The sequence below is a fragment of the Pollicipes pollicipes genome, unplaced genomic scaffold, assembly GCF_011947565.3.
Source record: "Pollicipes pollicipes isolate AB1234 unplaced genomic scaffold, Ppol_2.1 Scaffold_7231;HRSCAF=8579_pilon_pilon_pilon, whole genome shotgun sequence".
NCBI classification, from domain to species: Eukaryota; Metazoa; Arthropoda; class Thecostraca; order Pollicipedomorpha; family Pollicipedidae; genus Pollicipes; species Pollicipes pollicipes.
Window position 1 is genome coordinate 8,428,032 of NW_023597034.1, and position 27,508 is coordinate 8,455,539.

General features: G+C 51.9%; 1 protein-coding gene across 1 annotated transcript; it reads right to left on the reverse strand.

The window, feature by feature from the left end:
* Nucleotides 1-13,498: 13,498 nt before the first annotated feature.
* On the reverse strand, nt 13,499-20,476 carry LOC119110220 (uncharacterized). The gene is made up of 5 exons (XM_037233958.1): nt 20,414-20,476; nt 16,361-16,664; nt 15,081-15,150; nt 14,782-14,897; nt 13,499-14,334 (listed from the first exon to the last, which is right to left on the reverse strand). Exons 2-5 carry the CDS (start codon nt 16,657-16,659, stop codon nt 14,154-14,156), a joined length of 666 nt encoding a protein of 221 aa, XP_037089853.1. The 5' UTR covers nt 16,660-16,664; nt 20,414-20,476; the 3' UTR covers nt 13,499-14,153.
* Between the last annotated feature and the right edge of the window lie 7,032 nt (nt 20,477-27,508).

Genomic DNA, 27,508 nt, shown 5'->3' on the forward strand with positions numbered 1-27,508 from the left:
CGGCTATATGTGTAGACTGGAGAGGCGGCGGGCGTCTGGCCCGTGTCGGCTTACGGATCGGGCGAGTGGGCGGTGAGTCGTGGGTTCCCTGGCGGCGATGATCATATCTTGCTATTGTTAGGAGAGGCGCTCAGATTTAAGCGTTCCGCTTATGCGCCAATCCACTCTTCATGTCATGTACCGCTTAATGTCCATAGTCGAAATAAACATCAAATCAAACTAGCTAAAAGACGTGTAGTTTTGTATTCGGTTGGGGAAGAGCGGAGGAGAGACGGCATTGTGGCTCTTACGAGGGATGCAGTTTCCTCTTTTAGTGTCATTTTTCCATTATTTTTCAGTCATGATAATTTAGGGGCTCAGCTCCTAACAACGAATTTTGAGGAATTACGCCCCTGTTGCCAGCTGCGAAAAATTGCGTCGAATCTGGGGAAAATTGCTTTGAATGCATTTCGGAGGCAAGCTCAGACACTTTTTCTTCCTGCACCCTCCCGGTTCTCCTTCCATCCCTCAACCCTACGCAAAACCCTGCGCCCAAACCCTCAGCCCTACGCAACGTTGGCAAAACTGCATCCCTGTGTCCCTACATTTGCCGATAGCATGGTTCTACAAGCACGTGAAACAATATCATTTTTGTTTTCGCGACGTCATCGTACAATCAGCTGAAAGCGTTGGCGGCCTTCCCTATCTTAGCATAATCATTGTCGGTACAGAACTCGTACTTCCTAACATGATCCAACTATTTGGAGTAAAAACTACACAATAATCCCATCAACAGATACAAGCGACATTTTTTACGCTTCTAGCGTCCTCATTTCACTTTATATGCAATATGATGATATCTAAAAGCGCTTTATTTCATGTCAGTCCACTGATCAGCACGCTAAGTCTGAGGTGCAACGGGTAATGTGAGAGGCCTGCACCAGCGATGCTAGGCCTCTTACCTCAAAGCCACTGTTTCTCCCAGTAGCAGGAAGCCCCGGATGAATCTTCGACATGTGTCAGTCCAATAACATCCGTTTACCCATGAAGCTACGGCCTAGGTATCCACAAACAAAAATCCTGGATCAGCAGGGCTTCTTAACGATACTACCTTAAAAAACGGACGATTAGCTACGTTCTTCTAGCCCGTCAGCTTCTCTCGACATGAACACAACAAACAGCAGCCCACAGCCGCGCACTGAACCCAACGCATCACCGCGTGGCGAGCAATCAAGCCCAGGGGCGGATCCAGAAGGGGGCATGTCCCCATGCCCCCCTTGGGCCCCGAAGGGGACCACTGGCGCCGAGGGGGCCCAAAGCTGGCCAAACAGGTGCAGTTTTTTAACATAAGACGCAACAAAACTGGATATCTCTGGTGGACTTCCAAGCGACTAAGGACAGTTATTAGTGAAATTGAAGGACCCATGAAAAGTAAAAAAGAAAAATAAGCAATTGAAAGAGTTGTCAATTCCAAATTTTAAGCCTCATGACATTGTCTAGGGACCCCATGCTGTTTTCGGGGAATCTATATGCCAACTTGCAAGATCATTACGATCGTTAAGGAGCATTCCGCGTTACCTTTCATTTCTTTACACTTGTTCGGAGGGCTCTACGCTTTTTTGGGGCCCTTCCTTCTACCGTGCCGGAGCACTTTTGTTAATCATGGGCCCTTCGACGGATTCTTTCCATTCGCCAGAATGGCTCTGCGGACTGTTGCTGAGGTCTAATATCTTGACCTGTCGGGGTATTCTCGGTTGCTCAGGGGACCTCTACGTGGGTCTCGGTTAACGTACGGACACATTTGCGATATGCTCATAGGCCCTCTACATTGGTCTAGGGCTTTTCCCAATTCTCTGTCTCTTGCCTAGGGCCCTACACTCTTGTCGGGGGCCGATCTGACGGCCTGCTTGGGCAGACTCAGTCGTTCGGGAACCCTCCACACTGGGTCTTGGGTACTTCCTTTCTGAATGGATGGCCCCACGCACTTATCGGGGACCCCATCTGTTCGCCACTTCGGCCACACTAGATTGTTCGGGGCCTTATCTATTGGGTCTTGGTGTTTGTATTTAGGCCACCTGATGATCTGTTCGGGTATACTTCATCTTTCGGGAGCCCTCCGCACTGGGTTTTGGCTACGTCTGATTTCAATGGGGGGCCCCACGGTCTTATCGGACCCCTTCTGATAAGCTGCCCGGGCGCATTCCATCATTCTGGGGCTATTTACAGCGGTGCTTCTCATTCGAATGGAGGGCACTACGCTCTTGTTGGGAGCCCTTTTTGTTAGCCTGCTCGGGCTCACTCGATCATTTGGGGCCCTCTACACTGGGTCTTGGATAGTTCCTGTTTCAGTGAGGAACCCTGCGCTCTTGACGGGGGGGCCCTGTTGTTAACCTGCTCAGATGCACTGGGTCTTTTGGGTGCTCTGCATTGGGTCTTGAATGCTTTCTTTTTGAATGGAGGGCCCTACGCCTTTTTGGGAACCTCCTCTGTTAACCTGTTTGGATACATTCAGTCATTGGGGGCTCTCTACATCGGGTCTTGGGTACTTTCGACTTGAATGGAGGGCCCAACTCTCTTGACGGGGGCCTTATATGTTAACCTGCTCTTGCGCGCTTGATCGTTCGGAACCTTACACCTTACGCTTTGCGTCGTTAGTACTATTATTTGAATGGATGACCCTGTGTTCTTGGCGGACCCCATCTATTCAGCCATTCGGGCCGATGACGGATGCAGAGGGAGACGGGGAGGAGGGGCGGAGGAGGGTAGGAGAGGCACGGAACCATGCCCCACGGACTAAACTGGGGGAGGGGGACCTAAACGCTCCGGAGGGGCCAATAACCGGACGGACGGGCGCAGCTTTCTTACAACAAAAACACAACAAAATTGGATGTCTTTAGGCGCACAGATGACCAAGAACCGTTGTTGGCAAAAGAAAAAATTCATTAGTAAACGGAGTTCATTCTTCGCTGATTGAGCAATTGTTGCTTGGGGGACATTTTGGGGCTCATTACGCTGTCTAAAGGCATTGCGCCGTTCATTGCCTGGCCCTATGTGTCCACTTACCGGGTCAATCTGATCGCTAAGGAGCTTTCCACGCTGCTCTTGATCTCTTTGCGCTTTATCGTTGGGCCCAATGTGATGTTGGGATGCTACCTGCCTCCACGTCTGAGCACTGTTGGTCAATCAGGTTTTCCTCCACGGATTCTTCCTATTCGCCCGAAAGGCTCTTCACCCTTTTTCCGGAATCCCATATGCCAGGGTACACTCAGTTGCTCATGGGCCCTTTATATAAGTTTCGGGTTCTTTCCACTTGTTTGGAGGGTCTTGCGCTGTTGCTAGGGCTCTTATAAGGTAAGGCACGGAGACGCCCGATGCTCAGGGGCCCTCTTCTTTGATCGAGGACTCCCTCTCTTTCGTCTCATTTGCGGAGGACTCTTCACCTATCGCCTATCGAGGTTCGTGTTGTTAACCTGCCCATGCAGTCTTGATAACACAGGAGTTTTGATTTATGTTCTTGGATAATTCCCCTTTGCTCGGAGAGTCTTGTGCTATGGCCGGGCCTGATATGTCAGCCTGCCGGGGCACTACCGATCGTTTAGGGGCCCACCACGTTAGGCTTGTTTTTTTCCTTGCTCTGAGGGCCCTATTCTTGTTGACGGGAGCCATTTTGCTGGTCTCCTGCGGCACCCATGATCGCTCAGGCTCCGTGCCTATTGGCCTTCGCCTTAGAGCAACAGTCGAATACGCGTCGATGCATTTTTATGCGCGATTGCCGAACGTAATTTCACGTGCCGCCGACGTCGTATGTGTCATTTCCATTGGCTATTGAGTGTGTGACACTTATCATGCTAGTGCATCATGTTCTTAATACATTTTGAATGCCTGGATATGCTGTACTCCCTTAAAGCAAAGGAAGAATTATGCATTAGTCATCAGCCACCGGCTCATTGCATCTCCCAGTCGGGCAGCTGTAAATACATAAGCTATGAATCAAGTCCATGCTTGGTTTTGATGGTTGTTTGCAGCCAACTCAAGTTTATTTTTCTTATTCTTTCGGAACACTTAGCCTCGAAATCACAGCACTTAAAATGATCTGTAGAAAATGAGTGAGCTTTGTGTGTATGCATGCGTAGCACGCCTATGCTTTATAGGGCTGTGCACAATAAGATGGGTTTCCGTATCTGCTAAATAAATGAAGAAGTATAATATATATATATATATATATATATATATATATATATATATATATATATATATATATATATTAAATGGCTTGTCTTAAAATATGATGACCGAAATGCAAGGATATTTTTTGGAGGGGGCCTGAAGCTCCAGGAGGCCAACAATGTTGCGTGGCCTCCTTCCCCTTGACAAAATCCTGGATCCGCCCTGATCAAGCCCGTCTGTCCCAATGGCATGCTGACGCGACACTTTAAAACGCTGCGTAGCAAACTGATCACGTTCGTCGAAAGGTGCTGTGTGCAGCCACGACTGTTACGACTGGTAATAAGCCTAGTTATTTGACATTTTGTATTGTTAAGTATGTTAAGTGAATCTTGGCTGAAAAAAAACTGTGAAAGGCACTGGCTTGAACTGCGTTGGAAGAGCACCGTGTCACCACTGATCTGCGACGTCAGCACTGATATAGTATAGTTTGCAGTATGTTTCTGTCACCCACTAAAAACTATCCCGATTAAAGCTACTATGTTTGACAGCATTTTGTGGCTCAACCTGCCCATACAGCGAAACATCAACGTTTCGACATGTGCTCGCGCTGCAAGCGTTAGCGAGTACAGACGAATGGTAAGCCTTGAGCTTCGACGAGGTGGGGATTATCTGTTGTAATAAGGTCTTGCCTGTTAAAATTTGTTTTCATTTTCGAAATAGTGTTATCATTTTGTTCGCAAAAGTGTTAGTTTCTGTCACCGATCATATCCAGTAAATCAGAAGCTTTTTCACCCCTGCTAATCAGCTACAAAGCTAGGACCAGTGATTTACACTGGTCGGTGTCCCTGTTTCTGTCAGGGACCTACAGTGCCGAACAGAGGAACTTGTACTTGCAAGGAGCCCCGAGCCGACCAGGAGCACAGTTTGACGAGGCCTGAAGAGGGGCCAAGGGTGACGCAACGGAACCGACTATCAAATTCCCGGTTGGAGGGCATGAAGGTTTGAAAAACTGACTGTAAATTACATAAAGAATCGCAGCCCATACGGTCATGATCTGAAATATCAACCAGAGGCCATCTTGCACCATTTGGGGACTTCTGAGACAATGCGGGTGTCTAAAGTCGGTCAGAAACCGCGAACATCGAACAGTTAGCGCCCCGTCAGCTTAGCCCCGTCATAAGAACCGTGGCACCACCGGTAGGCAGGGCGGGGTGATGTCACTTGACCCGCTGCAGCGCCCGGCGCCCAGCTCAGGGTCGGACACCTGAACTTCCGCTTGCTAACCAGCAACCTGAATGGAGTTAATATGCCCTTGAGTGACGACAAACTGGACATACTCTGTCCGTCAGGAACGTGGCTTATACCTCAAGTCTTACGCGCGTTTGTGGTGTTCTCCGGCTGTGGTATCCTCAGAGGCGATCGCGATGCCCGACGCGGGATGGCGCTGCCACCTCGCACCGTGCTGAAATACAGCCCAAGCAACTCGCCATGCCGGTGGACGGACCTCTGGAAACCCTGTGGGCCTCAGCTACATGGCGAGGCGGCCGGCCGGCTACGGTGGGCGTCATCTATCGCCCACCCGATAGCCCGGCGAAGCTCAGCCTGGAACGCCTCAGGATCAGCTCCGACAGTCCGTCGGCACTGGAAAGCCCGTATTTCTCCTCAGAGACGCGAACTTTGACGCGTTGGACACCAGCTCGCCCCACATACGCCGCTACTCCGACATCATCAGCGAGCTGAACATGGTGCAGCTGGTGGACGGTCCGACTCACCTTCATCCAACTCCATCAGCGCTGGGTCACATCGCCACCAACGAGCGTGACCCTGCACCTGAGGTCAACGTCTTGCCTGGTGTCATCAGCCCGTGGCTGTGAGCGCACATCTGGATCGTGTTCGGAGGATCACACAGTGGCGTACTCTGCGCAGCTGGAAACGCGCAGACTGGAGCGCCATCTATCTCGATCTTCTGTCATCTGACTGGATGGAGCCAGGTGGATGGCGCCACCGCCGTCAACGCGTGTCTGCGGCACTTCATGACTGCGTAGGACTCTGTGATGAACCACCACCGCCCAGTTAAAAAAATGTGCGTTTCCAAACCGCACAACCCTCGGTTGACCGACGACCCGGTCCTGCGAGGCACTACCCTTGGTTGACCGACGACCCGGTCCTGCGAGGCACTACCCTCGGTTGACCGACGACCCGGTCCTGCGAGGCACTACCCTTGGTTGACCGACGACCCGGTCCTGCGAGGCACTACCCTTGGTTGACCGACGACCCGGTCCTGCGAGGCACTACCCTTGGTTGACCGACGACCCGGTCCTGCGAGGCACAACCCTTGGTTGACCGACGACCCGGTCCTGCGAGGCACTACCCTTGGTTGACCGACGACCCGGTCCTGCGAGGCACTACCCTTGGTTGACCGACGACTCGGTCCTGCGAGAGTTCATGTCCGAGCGAGGCAGCGCGCGCAACACCTGGCTGTGGCTGCGCGGACCGGAGAGCAGGCCCGTCTTTATGCGACCTTGCAATCAGATTAAGGGCCGCCTAACTGTAGCAAGGTGCGAGTTCCCTTGCGGTGAGTTGGCGCACGGTGGCTGTCGCGGCTTCTGGCCTTCAAGGGGCTCGCCATGGCAGCTTCGGCGCTAACCGAGGCCGCGTGTGCATGGCGGCCAACCTGTTGAGCGTAGTGAACACTGGCTCCAAGAACCCCAGACTCGAGCGCAGCGAACACCGGCTCCAAAAACCCCAGACCACCCACCGTCTACGCCGCTGGCTTCTCGTTCCGACTCGCGACGTTGCCAGAACTTTCACGGTGTGTTCAGCGTATGGGTACATCGCAGACGGCGGGCCTCGATGAGATCCCACTCCAGGCTGTGCCGGAATGTTCTTTTTCAGTTGTCGGTCCTCGTCTTTTAAAACCCATCAACTTGTACCTCATGGGCATGCTTTCCCCCGGCAGCTGGAAGACGGCATGTGCTGTACCAGTTCCGAAGTCACCTGAAAGTCACATGAAACCGTAAACCGTTCAGAGGTCACCTGAAATCATAACAGCCACCATGTGGATAGTTGCCAGCATACTGATACTGATACTGAAACCCTGGCGGCTCATTCCCAAACAAGAGCAAAGCATTTGCATTGCATTGGTCCTGATCCATGAAGGAGTGTTTGGTGCTACTTTGTCGGTCAGGAGCCCACAGTGCACAACAGGGGTCATGCGTCGACAAGTTTTCCCCGGTCGGTCGGTCACGGACTATTTTTGAGGAGGTCCAAACAGGGGATGGAGGGCCCTTCGGGACCAAAGATCGAGGGCCCGAGTGGACTCAGGCCCGGCCTCCCAACCGTAGTGCCACAACCTGAAATTTCATTCAGAGGATTTCAAGTAGGGTCCTCTTATTAGGTTTCTCTATCCCTAACACATAAGGTCTCGACACGGACCCAAGCAGTCAGCTCCATGCCCGTCTGAACCATTGCCACCAATTTCCTAAGTAGAAACAAGACTGGGGCCCGCGATTTGCAATGGTTTGGATCCCTGACATGATGAGGGGCTCCTGTGTCGGTCAGGAGCCCATAATGCCTGACAGGGGAGGGGTCCTTTGACGGCAAGTGGTCCCGAGTTGGCCAGCAGCGGTGGTTTGGGAGAGGGACGAAAAGGAGCCGAAGGTCTCTTGAACTGAAGATCAAGGGCTGGATTGAAAGGCTAAAGGGCCCAGAAGTCACATTTAGAGGTCACATTAGGGTCACCCATAGGGCAGTGATCTTAAATGTCAGTTAGAGGGCCTGTTACACCGAGTGGAGACCCCTGTGACAAAGCGTTCCTCTGTTTTTGACCAGAGGTCACCAACACCGATCAGTCGGCTTCGTGTCCGCCTGACCTCTGGGGGTCCATTTCCAAAGCGGTGACACGCCCGGCCCCGCGGTTTGCATAGGCCGGGGCCCGACAAAGAATGCGGAACTCCTGCATCGTTCAGGGGCCCACAGTGCTTAACAAGATTTCTGAGTCAACAAGGGGCCTCGAGTCGGTCGGGCGAAGACTCGCTTAACAGGGACGTGGATGGGACACCGAAGGACAGTGGGTCTCTTGCATTGGTCGAGGATCCCTTATAATAAAAGGAAACATAAAACCTGCGAGGATTGTTCGCATTGAGATAATGGAAGGGTTCTTGCCAGTTCAGGCCCCAATACCGAACGGTGGGCCATCCAACCCAATTCCAGCATCGGCCTGTTAAGCCGAACTGGAATACATGTGCCAGTTATTGGATCACCTGGGGAGATCAGGGATGTTGATGCATCAATGAGGGTTCCTGCATCGATCCGGGATCAACTGCGCGGGTCAGAAGGACTCCCGTGCCAGGGAAGGGACTTATGTGATATGATGTATCTCTCTACGTGCCTCTGGATTGACCAGGGGATCTCGCTTCGCCCAGAATGACAGCCGGAAGACACCCGCGGTAGGACGGAATGGCCTTTCAGCCCTCGAACGGGAACAATAATGTGCTCCGCCCCCCCCCCCCCCCCCTCCTAGCGTTCTACTCGACGGGGCCCTTTCCCGGAAAGAAAAAAGTGGTCTCTGTTGAATAGAGTGGGTCGAAATGAGTTTAAAAACGAACAAGTGCATCCCACGTTTGTCGGAGAACATTTATCCTTTGGTAAAATCGACTAGTGACACAAGTGACATCAAAAGGTTTAAGCCTGCGCGCCCCCACTCTCAGGAGCAGTGACAGTGATGGCCTGGATTGTAGCTTCCGAAAAACTGAACTGCCTTGGCCACTGAAAGTAATAGCAGGCGGCGAATGTCGTGCACGCGCACACAACAACCGCCGTACACACAACCGCCGTAATATAATGGCACTGAATGCATTTCCAAATCAAATTTCTCTGTTCAAAGATGAGACTGGGCGCACCTTTTAACAACCTTAATGTGTCCTCTAGACAGGTTAACAGTAACAAAACCACGAAAATAGAGATTCTACCTTAACTCTTACAGTTCCAACACCAGATTTTAGCACACTTTTGCGGTGCTGGACCATCCGTTATTATCATAAATTCAAAAATGGAAAAGATGAAAAATACACCCCAACTGCATCCTATATGTGCGACTTGGTGGCATAACGCGTTCAAAGGTACTGCTCTCAGATGCGTCATCATTTTCGTCCACCCGTTGGCCACGGCTTAGTGATAGCCGCAGGGCCGACGCTGCGCAGCTTACTGAGACTACAACACGTGGCACCAAGGCTTTGTTGCTAACATTTGCGAACACGCGTGCTCAAAACTACGCTGCCTAATTTGCATCACTTATTAATGCCGCTTGAATGTTGAACAATTCCAGACAAACATGACTTGGCCAAGCTAACACAGATTGTTGATCCACTTCGATTCACATTCGCGGTGTCCTTAATATTTTGTACATCCCAACTCCCAACAGACATCAACAATTGTAATCAGCAACGTAATCATAATCAACAATACTCAGCAATACTCAACGGTGTTTAACAGCTCATAACGAACTATTCACGTTGACCAAAAGCTGTGTGAGAGTGAGGTTAAAGGGAAACTGCTGCAATTGAATGTGCAAAGATGCGTTATAAACACAACGGAAAGGGTGAACCAAGGGCAAATCCAGGAGACCAAAGGGGCCATGCCTTTCCCGCAAAGATCATGAAACCATGATTCGCCCCTGCCCCCAAACGGCTGGACGTGCGCTTTTACGTGTCTGCTATGCCAAAATCCCAGCAATTAATTGCGTAGATTTCTGGTTTGCTACTGTTGAGGCAGACAGCTGCGTCAACAGTCAACGCGCACCCGCAGCTTGCGACGGTTGCGGGTCTAACATGAGAAGCTCATTGCTGGCGGATTGTTGACCCGTTACCATATTGACATTTTGAGAAATGACTCTTAACTTCATCACCCAGCCTACAGGTCACAGATTGCTCTGCTCGCACGCACAGCCCTATATATATATATATATATATATATATATATATATATATATATATATATATATATATATAAGATGTCTGGGTATGGGTGTGAGAGCCACTTTAAATGACATTCTAGAAGAACGGTTGCCTCCAAAAAAGGCTAGATCCACCCCTGGTTGTAACTGTGGCGTGGAAAATGCAGGTTATTAATAGGACCGCCACGTGCATGCTACTGACCATATTCGTGACATGAACAAACGCGTAGTCGTAGCTTCGCCTTACAGACTAAGTGTTCATACATGGCTCGTCAACGAGGGCCGTTGGCTTGATAGTATCTGCCAGGTTACAGGGCGGCTGAGGTCGTGGAGCCGCGTGACACGATACAGGTCCTTTGGTGATATTTTGAAAGGGACTGAGACAGAATGGATCTGTTTATGACGTATCACAGTAAGGGGATGGTAGATTCAGAGTGCTAGTGCTAGTGCTAGCTAGTGGAGTGCTAGCTAGTGCTAGCAATAAGCCATTTTCAGAACGGAATCGGATTAAAAATCCGACCCGGCAAAATTGGTTTCGTCTTTGCTATTTCTCATTTTGTAGCTGGCCTTATACTGTATCTTACCTTGTAATCTACGCAACGATACCCCTCTAATAAAGAACATTCTGTTATCCGACTTTGAAGATCAAACACTGCTTGGAATAAAAGAGTCTCCACGAGACCGGAGAAGTAGTGGCGTCAATATCATGTTAAGTCGCGTAAAAAGCGTCCGGGCTTGCATTCAACGAACAAAATAAAAAACATTCAAATAATAAAATGGTTCACCCCATTGCCTATAGTTGTCTCTCAATTGAGAACACTTTATTGAGGTTGCGAGTTCAAGTTACCCAGCTGCATCCTCCATGGTGACGCCACTACGAGTGAGGATCGAAAGTGCTCGTCTTTGTGCAATGGTCAACACTTGCCTACGTTTTTGTAATATTCCAGCCAAAACATTGGGAGCCCAGCTCAACATTGCTGGGGGGGGGGGGGGGCAGTTTGATTTTGAGTGTGAGCCAACGCCACATAGGAGGCAGGGCCCTCACGAAAGAATACAACTCAACACCAGTGATTATCAGTGAAGATTGCTGTCTGAAAAGCTCTTGGTTTTTTTCCATACATACAAAGTACACGAAAATACCTTGCTTGTTGGACAAAGGTAAACGTTGCAAAAAGCATGCCTGCTTTTATAGCAATGATTCACTATATTGGGGGGTTTCCAGAATTTCACAGAGGCGTGAGGGTGCAGAGGCGCAACTAAAAACAATTCACTGAAAACATTGAATTGTGCCGCTGGTGCACGAAACTTTCTGCATGGCTTATAGCACCATCACAACTGTGCAAACTATATGTTCATCAGAGTGATTTTGATTTTGTCATTGCTGACAATCATTTACATGAAAATCAAGACGCCAAGTCTGGCAAGGACTGGGGACGTTTTCCCGGGCGCACCCATTCAGTAGACTCCAGTGCACATATAAAACAAAGATAGGGCACATTGCACATGTGCCTTATGTGACGCAAAAGGTCAAATCGACTGAATTTATGGATGCCACAAAATTGATCATCGTCCCAAGCACATTTGAGCCGCCCGCAACGTGACACAGCCGATGGAGGTGAAACAGCGGGCAACACTATGCATGAAATTTCATCGTTTGCCATTATCTCTTTTGTATATATCTCTTTAAAATTCGAGACCATGACGGCGTTTGGAATAAGGGCCAACCAACCTTGCAAGGTCACTCCTGTTTTAGAGTTTCGGAAAGTTGGAGACCTACCTCTTGTTAAATCCTGGACTCTTCCCTGGATTTTTGGTTGGGAAATGCAAAATTGTGTTGTATGATTTTGCATGAACAGAGCAATCCTGTTCACATGCCCATATACGTTGGAAAGGGCAAACATGTGTCTGTTAAGGATGAATGAAACCACGACTCTGAAGAGAGACGAATCCCATTTTCTGACCATATCCATCCAGCAACGCAGTGGTCAATCTCAGTGCTGTGAAGCGTGCTGATATAGAATTGTTGTATCATCAAATGGCTTACCTGCTGAAATTCAAACAGTTTTTCTCCCACTTTCGGCCGGCCACATGATCACAGCTCGCAGACAACGCTAAAGAGTGTTGTCTTCGACATTGTCTACGCAGAAACGGAACGTCTTGCACTGTCATGGACCTCCACTGCTGGTATGTTGGAAAGGGTCTCCATAAATCACATAGCTTTTGCGTCCTCAAGACGTCAAAAACTGAACGGCAGCGCGGCCCTCTGTACGCCCCTTAATCTTACCTCAGCACACCCCTCGGTCCCTCTGCGGTGTGTTCATATAGCCGTCATTTGAAGGCAACAGTGAGACAGTTGTTTGATACTCATTGGTCAGTTTGCTAAAATCCTCGGCAAAGAATCAGCGAATCAGAGAATAACCCGTGTTTTCGACCAGACACGGTAAATCAGATGTGCGGTGCAGGTTCCACCGCTTCTCCGCGCGCGGCAAGGCGACACGTGGCGGCGCGGCGCCGGCCCGGCTGATCGCCGCCGTGCGAACGGGGCGAGGCGGCCGACGCCCGGGGGCATTGGAGCAGACGGCAGGCGGCGCACCGCCGCCGCCCATCGCTCACACGCGGCGCGGATGGCGGCTGCGGTCAATATCTCCTCCCAGACGGGCGGCGCGGCATCGCTCACGCGGCCGGCCGCCGGCACAGTTTCACATTTTCCACGGATTGGCTCATCTAATGGTCTGAGAGCCTGCCGGCTCATTACTGACAGTCGTCGCCGAGAAATCCAGCGTCGTCGGAGACGGCAGTCGCGACGCGGCCCCAGTGAAAAGCGGTTTTTGTTCGGGCCGGATCAGCCGATAGCGTCGTGCGCCGGATGGTATCGCGTCGCTGACTCCAACACACCGCACCTGCCACCGTTCGCTCGCGCCTTATTAGGTCAATATTTCTCCGGTATGCTGGTGGACGACGATGAAGAATAGAAATCGGTCGCGTCCAGCCGGCGGCAGAAATTCCCGAATTATTAAATCAGGGCTAGTCAGCCGCGGCTTACGGCGACAGCCGGCAGATGGCAGGACCCACCAGCCGCCTGGGGCCGCCCCCGTCGCGCCAGATCCCATCTCGGGCGAAAGTCGGCTGCGTCGGCTGACAGGAGAAACCCGGAACCCAAACCCGGATCAAACTGCCTGGCAACGCTGGTGAAACGACTGAATCTAGGTTAGAATTCCTCTCAGAGTGAGATGATGGTCGACCATCCCGTCAGATGGATGGTGAGGCAAGGCTCCAAGAGAAACCGGTGTTGCGTCAGGGTTCCCCCTTAACGCGTGCGTCTGCCCAGGTGCGCGTGGCCACCTGGGCTCTCCTCCGACTGCCTCGACCCGTTCTATCGCTTTAACCATTGAGAGGCTGTTTGGGCGTACATGAGGGGAATTTTATTGTCATTCTTCGCGTCACATTGCGTATGAACACGTCAGTCGTCGTCAATTGGAGCAGCAATAAATAACACAACAACATCGGGGGCGTCACGTATGCAGAAACAACAGGCAACAATAACAATCCCTGTCGGAGGCATGCGCAAGTCAACAAGTATCGTCAGCAAACTAAGGCACAGTCTAGCGTTACTGCCGTTCGGCGAGCATGGAAAACAAAGAGTCGTTGCGCTATGACGTCATCGGTCCATGTGTCGCCGATCTCGGCCGGCCCACTCCGTCAAGTCGCGTCGGGTCTCGTCAGGTCATGTCGTGCGTCAGGAACTAGCGGCTAGCTGATATACTATTGGTAACGAATGCATGAACGCAGCGCGGCGCGACTACCAGGAGTGCTAAGCGGCCCTCCCGCCGGACCGGGATGAAGAGTTTGAATGTTGGACTAGGCTCTGTCGTTCGTCGCATGTCGTATGTACACTGGCTCCTGCCGGCTCCCGGCTCCTGCCACACACGTAACAATGTCTTTGTCGTCTCGTTTGGCCTTCGTCACTGGCGTCGCACACGTCAAGCGCGTCAATAAATAACTATCAATAAGTTAACAACGGACTGGTCAGCTGTCGCCGGTCGGCCGGGGGTGTTCAGATGCTGTTAGAGCCGTTGTACTTGTTGATGAGGGTCTTCATGCTGAACTCGCAGCCGGCGTACATGTCCTCGCAGCTCTTCTGGCTGGTCCTGCCCTTGTTGGCCGCCTCCAGGTACTGGTCGAGCACGGTGCGCAGGTCGGCGGGCAGGTTGAGCAGCTCCAGGTACTGCAGGTACCTGCGGACCGAAGCGCCGCCGTCAGCCACCCGGTCAGCTAACGGTGCGGGAGCCCACCGCCCGCCAGCGCCGCGGGCGCGACATACTTGGGCCGAGCGCCTGATGTAACACACACGGCCAAAGTGGACCAGCCGCCGCCCGAGAAAGCGGTCCGCGCCGGTGATTACTGCCGCCGGCCCAGCTGTCACGCCCACCACCCACCCGGCAGGGGTGCAGGGGCCGCCGAGGACGCCTGGCCGGGCCGCAGGGGCCGCCGGGGACGCCTGGAAGGGCTCACCGGCGGCCCGGCCCACCGGCACCGCGCCGCCAGCGGCCCGCCGGCCCGCGACGCGTGCGGACGGGCGACGGGGCGGGGCGGCGTGGTATCACCGCCCAAGTGGCACACCAGATTGGTTGTGAATGGGGACGCGGGTCACAGCAGCGCCGGCGGGCCGGCCGGCCACTCACCCGAAGGCGTCGTTCATCTTGCGGGCGGTGGTGCCCCAGGTGTTCTCGTTCTGGTGCAGCTCGCACACCAGCCGCTGCTGGCACTCCATCTTGGTAGCGTCGAACTTCCGGTACAGCTGCGGGCGGAACAGGCGGCGTCAGCGGCGGCGGCGGAGGCGCGGCTGCCCGCTCGCGACGGGCGACCCGGCCGGCTTGACAGGCGGTTCGGCCGCCTTTGCAGCCTTGGCATTGACAGTGCAGTGCGGCAGTCCGTCGGACCGGCGGAACGGGTCGGCAGCACAAGCTGCAGCGGCACTCACCTCCTCCATCATGGCGATCCAGTCCAGCACGGAGAGGTTGTCCCAGATAGCGGAGTACGGGTCAGCAGACCTGCGTTTGAACCCTCACGTCAGACGGTGTCGCGACGAGGGCGCCGAGACGTTACGTTAACGCGTGTGGCAGGCACGCAAGTCACGTCAGAAGCAAGCACCACACGTCTTTCAGCCGATGCAGAGCAGGCTGTGATGTCAAACATGTAACCAATAGGAAAACGGTGCAGTCAGACGCAGTGCGTCACAACAAAAATTGTCACAGGCATAGGACCAGGCAGAAGAAAGACATTACTTGTATGCAACAATGAAAATAATAGTGCAGACAACTACAGATGTTGATTAATGACATTCTCCAACAGTGAGTATTGATTCCGCTAGCCCAAGTACATACATACAGACAAACGCGCATGAAAATGCATTTCTATAATACAGGCATGCACGACTAACTACTTTAAATCCCGCCACCGAAGAATATAATACAATACCTGCATGTCAGCTCAGCAGGACTGACACGTTTAATAGCGTCTGAATGCATATATGTACAGTGTTTCTCAAAGCAGATGGAAACAAGTGCTTGATTTTACTGGGAAGATGAGGGATGCATCCAGCGGCTGCCGACTGCGTGTGGCTGGGTGAAGTGAGGGAGATGCACGCGGAAGGACTCAAGGTAATCAGCAGACATGCCATCCTGCCAGACAGCTGGAGTGGCGCAGGGACTATTTGCACGGGCTGTCAGTGAGGAGGGGAGCGGGGGCCATCTGCAGGGGCCCTGGGCGTCGCTGGGGGCCATCTGCAGGGGCCCTGGGCGTCGCTGATGACCGTCACGGGGACCAGAGTCAGACGAGGTGGCCTCTGGCTGAGCCTCGGTGGCGTCACTGGCAGGGCTCACAGCCAGCCTCAGGTCCGTGCCCAGGACGGCGTCGAGGCCGCCCCGGGTTGGTCTGCCGGCGGGCGCGGGCGCGTATGTACAGCAGAGGGAGCGGCCGAGCGCCTCCCGACTGGGCTGAGGGCCGGCAGGAGACCGCCGCTCGCGCCTCAGGAGCGGCTGCGAGCCGGGCCAACTCTTCTGCAAGGCCGTCACAGCACGTCTGTACAGCAGCCGGACATGGCGTCCCACCGGCTCGTGCCGCGGGAGACCGATCGACACCGCTGCCTGCGGTCGTGAGACAAGCTCGCGGCGCAGCGCGCAGGTTTGCTGCTCACGCTTTGGTCGTTAACAACTCAGGCGCAGGCTATGTACAGCTGCTGGGTATTTACAGGTCTTTTACCTGGCCTGATATCCGGAATGGGAGGAGCCCGAATAGCCTCCGTAGCTGCCATAGGAGTCATAGCCGTCGTCGAATTTTGGGATGACGAGGGAGATGACCAGCCAGATGAGCAGGCCGAATAGCACGAGCATGACCAGCGAGCCGAGGCCGGCCAGCAGAGCGCTCGAGCTCAGCGGGACGAGGTTGGTGGTGTTGATGAAAAGGAAGCGCGGGTCCAGCTCGTCCATGGCCGAGTCAGTGACCTCGGCCGCGGCCGCGCACGCCGCGCAAAGGAAGGAGAAGATCAACAGCTTGTGCATGATGCCTGAAAAGGAAGAGCTCTTGAGTCGGACGCTATGTCGGGGCTGTATGTACAGGGATGTGGCGCGCCCGGGTAGGTACCGAGCGGTGTCTGCTGCGTGGTGGTCGGTGGCTGATGTGCACGCGCTCCCGGCCGTTGCCAGCGCCATGGAGAGAAGATCGACTCACCTGCCACGCGCGTAATGCTCGTCGTAATCGTAATCGTACGCGTAACCGGTGGTATCATGTTTATCGTAACCGCCACCGCCGCCTCCGGCAATCCTTCTCCACAGCTCGGCCAAGAAGGTCAACAGGGGCGGAATGAAGAGCAGGATGACTAAAAAGCTGGTCAGAGCGACCACCAGCGAGAACACATCGATGGAGACGTTGCTCAATGCGTTCGTGCCGCTGGAGCCGGTGGTGAAAAAGAGCCGCTCCTCGAGATCGGGTGCGACAGTGTCGGTGGCGTGGCTAAGGCCACACATAGAGATTGTGAGTAGCACGGGTGCCTTCATGGTGTGTTGTTTAGTCTGTAAGGAGTGGGTCTATGTTAGCATAGTGGTGCATATTAGTCATAAGACTAGACTACAGGACAGACAGGCGAATGAACCGGCGCCTGGACGCGTGGTGCGTGCCCGAATTTAGTCACAAGGTGAGGGTCGGTTAGTGAGGCGCAGGCGCGCCAACAGGTGCACGGATGGCGGCGAGGACTGCCGGAGGACGCCGGAGGACGCCGGAGGACCGGTCAGGCGGGCGGTGGCATCATCACTTACCTTACCCCTACGGCAGTCGCGCCCTCACGCCTACTCTAGGGCTTCGGCCCGCCTGAGTGCACTCGTGGCATGCACGCCCCCGGAGGACACTGGGTACGTACGCGGAGCGAGCCGAGTAGCCGCTACCACCGGAGCCATGACCACTGTAGCTCGAGTAGCCAGTCTCCTCTCCACCGGCGCTCAACAGATAGAGGAGGTAGGCCAGGCCGGCCAGTAGGAGCAGGGCGGCCAGACCGGCCACCGCGCTCGCCAATATCGAGTTCAGACTGACGGTCAACCCAGTGGTGTTTCCAAAGAAGAAAAACCGTGGGTCCATGCCGCCCTCCTTGTGGTCCGCAGTGTCCTCGATCGCGGCCGCGCAGGCCACAAGTGCAAACAGCAACACATGACCCAACATGCTGTTATCTGCAACAACGGTAACATGCGGCACGAGGTGAGGCCAGTACGTACGCGTCGGCAGCTCGCCCGCTGGCGTAGCTGGTGTAGCCCGTGTCAGCGTATCCGCTGTACCCGGAGCCCGAGTCGCCCGAGAGCACGAATAGCAGGTAGGCGAGGCCGGCCAGCAGGGCCAGCCCGCCCAGGATCGCCAGGAGGCCGGCGTATACCGAGTTCAAACTGACACTCAAGTTTGACGTGTTGAAGAGGAAAAAGCGCGGGTCGACAACTGAGTCTTCGTCCGCGGCCACAGCGGTTTGCTGGGCCAGCGCGGACGAGCACAGGGCGGCGAGAAGCAGGTGGTACAACATTGTGACCTGCAACCAGGGGCAGCTTATATACATGGCTGTCGGGGAGCAGGGAGCGTTCCGCGCCACGAGACCTCTCCGCGTCGCGAGAGTTGCTTTTTGAGCCGTTGTAGTGTTGTCTGGCGACCGGCGGCGCCGTGTGGCGCATGACAATGTCGCTGCATGTTCGAGTAACCGTTGTGAGAATCGTGCATGGTCATGTTGCCGCCACCGTCTCACCTGTTCGTATACTGTATACCCCGCATGCCATGTTTCGGTATACACCCACCACCTGTGCATGCCATGTTGTTGGTATATAGTGCATATATACATACGCGGCAGCTCTGCCGGAGCCGTATGAGCTGTAGGAGGTGTCTGCGTAGCCGGTGGTCTCGCCGCCCGAGCCGAACAGGAAGTAGGCCAGGAGAGCAGCCAGCAGGCCAAGGGCCAGCAGGGCGAACAGGCCGTAGATCAGGGAGGCGAAGGACACGGACAGCGAGGTCGAGTTGTTGTTGAGGAAGAAGAAGCGAGGATCAATGTCTCCCTCGTCGTAAACATTGCCAAGCTCATTGGCGTATGTGGTGGCGGCAAAGAGCAACACTCCCAACGCGTAAAGGGTACGGTTCATTCTGGTTTCCTGCAAAGCGAACAACATTTATGAATCTGTCGGGCGTCGTCGGCGGCGGGGGCAGCGGAAGCGTCGCATGGGGCGCGCGTGCGCGGGCTGGACTGTACAGCGCGGCCGACCGAGCGGCAGATGGGAGCGGCAGGCCGCCGGCTGGCCGGGCCGTTAGCCGGCCGGCGGCGGTCGCGACGCGCGCCATCGGCCCGGCCGTAACGGTACGCTGGCCCACAGCCGGCGGCGCCGGGTCACCGACCGGCCGTCGGTGCCGCACACCGCGCGCAATATTGCACACGTGGCGCGCCGCCGCGCGCACATGCGCGCGAAAGCTCGCCGACACGGTCTGGTTGGTGTGAAAGCAAACACGACACGAGTGGGGGAACGGCGCGAGACTGATGCCATGTGAACGCGAGCATGAGCCTTTTGCAATGCGTCGTGATAGCTTTCTATCGATTATGAAGCACTGAGCGTGGAAATGGACGATATTATGTACCGCTTTGGAGTTTTATATCTCTCATTATATTTTGGATGTGACTTCGAGCGAAATGATAAATGCACCATTAAAGGGTAGAATACAAAACAATTTTGGACACCAACTCTAGAAATGAGGATCATGTCGGAACAGCTCGAAACGAAACCAGTCTCAGTCACGCTTGGCAGCGAGTGAACGGCATTGAACTGAAAGGCCTAAACCACGACTGTAACATGACCGTTCATAAAAAGGCAATTGCGTTGCATTGCCAGACTGGCATGGCAGAACAAAGCGGTGGGCAGTGAACCGGAGGGACTGGCAGCCGTCTGTGAGATGGTCTCGCCACACCGGCAGCCGTCTCGAGGACTGCAATGTTAGACCCGCGCCGCAGACTGCGGCGTGGGACCAGCAGAACATCCCCGGAGACTACAGCGCCGGACCAGCAGAGCATCTCCAGAGACTGCAGCGCTGGACCAGCATGACAGCTCGGAGACTGCGGCGAGGGGTGAAGCACCGGCTCGACGGAGGGTCGCGCCGGCGCTGCTGCACGTCGGAGACGACGGCAACGAGCGCGGCGAGCTTGACGCACAGGCGCCGACGGAGGCAGACACACTGCACTGCGACGCACGCGACTCCCAGCCGACGCAAGCGCGCGGTCACGCACCAACCGGCCGGGCACGGTCAGAGCGGCACACAGAAAAACCGGACTCGACCGCCCGTGAGGTGGCCAGAGATCCGGTCCACCATGTTATCAATGGAGTTATAAGACCAGTCTCTGTTGGCTTACGTTACGTTGGCAATGAAAAACTGGTAGGTCTAGACGCTGCTAGTTGAAAGGAAAAGGACTAAGCAGAAAAACTCGCTCAGCAAGTTAATTCAATCGGCAAAAGCAAAATATTTCATGATCAATGAAGTACTGCACACAGTGACTGAAATTTAGTATGGCTGGCACTGCACAAGATCGTCCAGGCGACACAGGCTACGTTGTTGGAGACGGGCCGATCAAGCACGCCCTCGCTGGGACTGCACTACGTTAGCCGCTGCTCGGCGCTCTGACCGCATCCACTCGCCGCTGCCGCACTCTGCGCTCCTGCCGGCCGGGAGCCGCGTGTCACTGTGGCCTCGGCGCCGCTGGCCGCCTCCGCGCTCCGTCTTCGCCTGCACCGCACAGCGTCGGCCACGTACCTTGGTGTACTAGCCTACTGCGAGTCAACTGCTGGAGCGTCCGTCCGCCACTGTGCCGCTCTCCGGCCGACGCGCCGCTTTATACCGGCCGCGTCTGGCCTTATTCCGGGGCCTGCGGTCGGCGCACCGCCGCCCCCGGCCATCGCTGAACCGTCGGCCAGCAGCAAGCGGAACCCATGGCCGCACCGATAACCTACAATCTGGGCTTCCTGGAGCCGCGCTGCTCGCGTCGACGGCGACGCGCCGACGCGCCGACGGGGGCCAGTAGGGAGGGGAGGGACACAGCCGGCGGGCATGACCTGAGGACGGGCCGGCGTGGGGTCGGGCCGCGGCCGGCCGGATGTAGCAGGGTGACGGACTGGACGGGCCGGGGGACGGAGGGTCCATCTCTGTGGTCGGAGGGCCGGTGGCCCGGGGACGGTGGCGGGGGTACAGTCGGCAGCAGGCGGTGCCTGTCCTGGCGGTGCATCAGAGCACCGCAGCAGCTCCAGAGACAACGAGCAGCCCGGCAAACTCGGCTCCAGGAGGCTCCTGGCGTGGTGATAAAAGATAAAAGTCCACAAACAGGACGAGGGGTCTGCAAGCCCTTCACGGGAAGGAAGGATGTTCGGAGCCCAATTCAGAATCAGTGGATGTTGGAATGCATAAATAGACAACTGTGTATGCTCATGCGTTTTGATTTCAATAATTAGGCATCGTTTGTAGACTTCCGTGAAATGATGTTATAGCAGTGAGCCCTTATATAAGTTGGCATTCTGATAATCATGTAAATATATCGAAAATAATCATCATGCGGCAGCAATAACTTTACGAAGCATAAAAACTGGTCAGTTTTTGTACACGTGTCATTTCAGACAAAAAATATATCTATATAGTTTCAAAGATAGCAATACATTCCAGAATATTTCGGCTCTTATCAAACCAATTAATCCCTATTTACTTCTTAACAAGTTCATAACTCACACAGGACAACCGACTGATTTGCCAGCATTATTTAAGAAGGTCTAGAGCAAATAAAAAGTAAGATATACATTACAAACAAGAACAAGTTTATGTGACGCAATGTAGGAGTGAAGTGACTTCGCTGGCTAGACGCAATGTGACAACCTGTAGTCGTAGAGCAGCAAAAAGGCTGAGAAATTGATTAATTACCTGCCTACCGTAAAACAAAGGTATAAACACGCGTCGCATTTCAAGACGTATGTAGTTCGCCATCTGTTCAAAGAAGATTTGTAGAGTCATAATCATATGTTACTGCATTGGCTTATGATTTATGCATTGGTTGAAATGTGAGAATTGTGAATTTGCCTCAACCAATCCGAACCAAACTTTTCGTCGGTTTTTGTAATGGGTTATGATGCTGCTAAATTTACGCGATGCAATATCAGTGAGCTGACTAGTCAGCTAAAAGTAGTCAAATTGTTTATAGACCAGTGCGTGATTCCGCTGTTCAAGAATTTCAAAAATTCAGAATTTTCATATTCCCATTCCGATTTACAGGTTTTGGGTTAGCTCTAAAAATCCGCCATACGAGCTGTATAGACATAAGTGTAAGGCTGCATTTGCGAATGAGAAAGCATTTTATCTCTATTCCAATTCATACACCAAAAAGAACTGTCAAAGGACTAATGTCAACACCTAGGCCATCGTTGTTGATTACATTTACGCTTCAGTTCATTTCAGTTCATATTTACTTTTTAGTTCTCTTAAGCTCACATTTATATTTTAGTTCATTTCAGCTCACGTTCGCATTTTAGTTCATTCAAGCTCACATTTACATTTCAGGTCACCTTTGCATTTCAGTTCATTTCAGTTTACAGTTAAAGTCTAGCTCATTTCAGTTCATATTTACATATCAGCTCAGTTCATCACCGATGCCGGCGAATGTCGTGCATGTCGTCGTCCTTCACTGGCTTGCACATGTTTTCAAAATAAGCCAATTCGACTTCAGCTTATCACAATATTTGGTCGTCTTCCGACCCGACTCGGTGGTAAGCGTTGGATTTTCTTTCTGTTTATGCCACTTCATGTTTTGGGTGTTAGGGCGCGCAGTCTAATTAATCCTACGTTTATCTCTACGATAATTACTCTGTGTTTATCCCATATTCCGTGCACTTTAGATTTGGTAGCAACTTGATTCTCTGTGCAAAAATATTAGCATGAAAGGGTTATCAAAAAGCTCTCCAGGTAGATAGTCAGTCCTCGCCGGCTTAAATAACAGCTCATAGATGATAGAATTTAGCATAGAATCATACATTTTAATGTAACAAGTATCCGCATAGCACACCAAACATGTCATAATTGTACTTAAAACCTCAAATCAAATAGCGTTGACGCAGCTTATGCTTTAAGTGATGCAAACATTATTTTGTGTGTGAAATTTAATGTGATTTATGGTATGATTGCAGACCTTTTGTTTAATTGTTCATGGACAGTTGGCTGCCATCATGCCAAACAATTAAATGATAGCAAAAATGACTTTTGGTAGTTTGCACACGTAGACCACAGCTAGTTAGCGATGGCTGTGCCTCGGGACACTACACTGGCTTACTCGCGTTCGTCGCGCTGGCAGCAGGTTCAGCTTCATTATGAGAGCGACATTTGCGATTTTTACCTGCTGTGTACCGTAATTGTTCTCACCAACTCGGCTCTCGTGTTGAGCTAAATATTTTTACAATCGAGGCGAACATGCATGCTATCATTTTTCTAATTCGGTGAGCGTTTTTTAACTGCCTCTGCTCAGTTGGTAACATGAACCGTAAGTGCAGCAGCGTTGCGAGTTGAAAAGGTTGAAATTGCCGGGGATTAACGTTGCGAGACCGTTATGTAAGGTGTTGTGGTAAGCTGTCAGTTTGCGCTTCGTGGTCCATGACAAGTAGGAAGATTGCATTTTCCTCTCGCCGTAGGGGCTTCCAAACCCTTTATGTCCAAGGGAATAAGTTGTCTTCTGCATGATATGTCGGCGTGCTACTTTTAACGCGAGGGACCAACATTAATCGCTGAACATGCCGTTCAGAAACATTGCTGCAAACCTTGCTCCAACACAATATATTAACAGGTTTGTTGAATCGTGATATAAAAGCATTTTGAGCGTTAGAGGTCATTATACAGTTTCTCATGTAATTTGACTTTTTGAATAGATTAAGTTTATCAGTACGAGTAAGTGTCCTTATCCTGAGCTCTCGACCATCAATATCCCAAAAGACACTGGTTGAACAGTCTTTAAGGGCAAACATTGTTTATTGATCGGTCGTGATCATAAGCCCCTACTTGAAACGTCGAGAGCTGTCAACATAGCCAATGTTTCCTCCATAATTCGTTCAACTAGCACCTCCTGGTAAGTATTGAACGTCGATGATTAACATAAGAACTCTGAACTAATAATACGGAAAAACCGGGAGCTCGAGGCCTTTCTTGCTTACATCTAGTACACAATGAAATTGGACAAATGGCTTGAATAAATTAAGTTTTGACGTCATCGTGCGTTTGGAGCTGCATGATATATCCGTAAATGTCTTGCAGTGGTCGCCTACAGCTGGCTGGCTTCAGCATCAATTGCAAAGCGTCAGGTTTAATGATGTGGCATTACCCCAGCAGTGCAATGAGCACGCCGCGTGGCCCTTCCTGATGCCGATGCGCAACACTTCGCAAACGAATCCACCGCCAATCACGGGCGGCGGAAAATGCTCATTTCATACCTACGACTCCCTGCACCTTGAGTCCGGCCAGCGTGATCGGTTCGTGACGCGTCACTTTCGTCCGCCGTCACCCAGAGAGGGCGAGCGGCACGGCCCGTGGCGGCGCACCTTGCTCGCGTCGTCACGCACGCTGCAGATTGCCGACCCGTCACCTCGGATACGCAGACGAACCGCGCACACTGTTGCTTTCTATAGTGACGCCATTCTGTTGCCAAACAATAGCCGACAGCGTCGCCCTGTTGCCGCGTTCTCTCGCGTGCGACGCCTTATCCGGGGACCTGTCACAGTTGCAACGCTGCACGGAAGTGCGAAATTTGCTCGCGAGTTGAGCTCATTCGCAGGGGCGTAGAACCCTTAGGGGCCGGGGAGTTCAGGTCTCTACCCTTGCTCTGTTGCCATGCTCCCACCTGACACATCGGAGAAGGGGTTCTTGAGTTTACAGGGGTACCCGTATTAAAGAGGCTCACTTACAGGGGTGTACCCACAAAGGTGCACCCGCATTAAAGAACGCCCCTTAAGTTGAAAAGGATGCCGCGCAAGAAGCAGACGGAGAGCTTGACGACGGTTAGGGAGGGGAGAAACGCAACACAGTCAGCCATCAGGAACCACAGTCCCAGAGTTTATTGCGGTCATTGTGCACTGATGGGATGCCTGCCACTGACAACGATGGTGAGTTTCTTCAAAAGCTTAAATTACTTCGTACGTTACCTATAAGCTCTTTTCATGCTAAACTCCTACAAAGGAATATAATCTGGCAACAAATCTCAAATGCATGAATGAGGAATAGGCAGCGGCGAAACCCATTGTTTGTCGTCATAGCTACTAAAATAGCCGTAGCTGTTTACCCAGGAGTAGTTTTTGCCTCACCATGCACCTTTTTGTCATTCGAGCTTTGCGGTCTTAATCATTTGGTACTATTGGCTTAATTCACAAACGTTCCAGACCAACTTTTACACCATAATGAAAAAAAACGCTTCCGGGGTGATGTTTTTGAGCTATTTTGATAGACCCAACGTCAAACGATGGGTTTCACGTCATTTATACTATTTTCCACGCAGTTACGGTTTCCTATCATGTTAAGGTCTGCACGATAATACCAGTGTGAGGGGGTCAAAGGAGAAAATCAGCACCGTTGAAGTATGCTAACATGTTTTTTAACAATTATGCGGTTATTGAAATGTTGGGTTAGTGATTTTGAGCAGTCTTTAGCAAAATGCTAATGCTAATGATAACTAAATGATGGAGTTTGTTTTCCGATCACTTCAGCATCGAAAGCGGCCATGCGTTATTCACCCTTTGAGGTGTCCCTCAATTAACTCAAGACATCACCGCTTTTTATCGTGCTTCGATTGCAAGCATGTTTAACATTCCAGCCCACCCGACAGAACGGTGCTTAACAAGCCTGAAAAACCAGCGAGAGCGCGGTCTGCGTAACGCAGTAACACAGAGCTGCACATCATCGTTCTGCGACCTTCCAACCGACTTCAAAGCTCAATGGGCCAGTCACAGGTGAATGCCTGCTGTGTGAGATTGACGGCAGCCCTCCTTAGACCAATCACAACAAACACAAACCGAATGCTGTGTGGGAGCTGACGACAGCCCTCCTCAGACCGATCACAACAAACACAAAACCGAGCGTCATCGCCCGCCTTTGGTCAAATGCACATCGATCACCGGTTTTCGACGCCTTGGATAGGGCTTTTCACAGTCATTGTGATAAAAAAATCGTCATGAGGTCTTCGTTGTTGTCAGATTCAGTGTAACAATGACCTGCCAGAAGGTATTGGCCGTACGTTATTCTTTGCAGACTAGACATAAAAAATATAATAGACATAGACACATGTGTATGAACATTCATGATCCATCCGATACGGCATTTCCTGTGAGCACAAAATATGTATACATATGTACATATATATACATATATACATACATATATATATATATATATATATATATATATATGTCTATGTCTATATTTATGTATATATTTATGTCTATATCTATATTTATATATATATATATGTATATATATATATATATATATATATATATATATATATAACGGCGCCGAGGTTTTATCATCTTTTGACTGCTGTTCACAGATGAGCAATGATACTGTGTCAAATTTCATGAGAGCTGAGGTGCGGAGTTCCCGATGACGAATGCTCAAATTCCAGAGATTTGTATTGCCTATGTGGTATAGGTCCCTTTTTTCTTATATTTTGCATCCCTAATGTGGGCTGTTGCAGGCTGTTTTCAGTGTCCGAAGCCCTGTCCTGCATCACCATTGGTCGGCTTGTCCGGACGGTCTGGTCTAGCTTATGCAACCGATACACAATGCGAACAAGCCGGAAATACGGGATATGGGATCTCACATCTGCTCTTGCTGCCACCCGTGAACACTGACACCGAAAATGAAACCGGTTATTCAAAGTGTTCAAGTTCACGGCTAGAAATGCGGCAGTGATCGCGGTCCAGACTACCGGGCCCCGGGTATCCTCAGGTGTGGTGGGTCTCGGGGTTCAGTGGTCTCATGGGAGGGCTTTTTTCGAAATGTGCCAGCTGAACACTCTTAAATAGTTTCGTTACCAGAATGTCCAACTGTGGACGTGGGCGGAAACTGAGATTTGGTTGCTTCAAATATCAGCTGAGATTAATCTAGCCATACAATGTGACCTTTTTAAGCAGCTGTCGCTGTGTATGCCACACAGTCTGAGATCAGCCGGCACTGAGGGTGGGCGCGTCAAGTTGAAACGGGTTATGCAGCGGCACGAACTAATGCGAGGCGGCTGTGAGGTAAGGCCGCACATATCACGTGACTGTTCACCAGAAACGACTTTTTGCTGATGTTGCAAGGGATATAGCACAATAAGTGAACAGTAAGAAAAATTAAGTACACTATGAACCGATGCACTCAATATTCATAGACACCGTTCGCCGCCGTATTTCTTCTTTGCTCTATGTTCGAAGAGCGGGAGGTCTCTGAATATTATAGAAGACGCCTTCTAGCTGCCCTTGGACGCTCATTCACCACACAACATTCTTGCAGCGTGGCAGCAAAATGGCGGGGCAAGGCACCGCGATCCAAATTCTTTCGTTTCATGCCTTATCTCTTTTGTAATACGGAAGTGGAAACGCTACCGCCGAAACCAATCTGATCAAGTTAATTTACAGTGTCGTTTCTCACTGTATTGAAATCGTCCTAGCAAAGCTTACATGAAGACCTAGCACTCGTCGCCAAATCTCCGAAGGAGACCAAAGTAAGCAAAAAACTCAAGGTATCTACGACCGATGGACAAAAATTAGGGCCAAAATCCAAAATTTATGGTCAAAATGGTCCAGTGAAGAAATTATTTTTGTCCGAAACTTTTTTGACGGACTGTTGGTTCTTGCT

Excerpts from the sequence above, each read along its gene's own strand:
- LOC119110220 (XM_037233958.1), bottom strand. The coding sequence starts at position 16,659 with ATGCACAAGCTGTTGATCTTCTCCTTCCTTTGCGCGGCGTGCGCGGCC. Across the intron at positions 15,151-16,360 it reads CATTCCGGATATCAGGCCAG|GTCTGCTGACCCGTACTCCG; the intron begins GTAAAAGACCTG and ends GTTCAAACGCAG. Across the intron at positions 14,898-15,080 it reads GGATCGCCATGATGGAGGAG|CTGTACCGGAAGTTCGACGC; the intron begins GTGAGTGCCGCT and ends TTCCGCCCGCAG.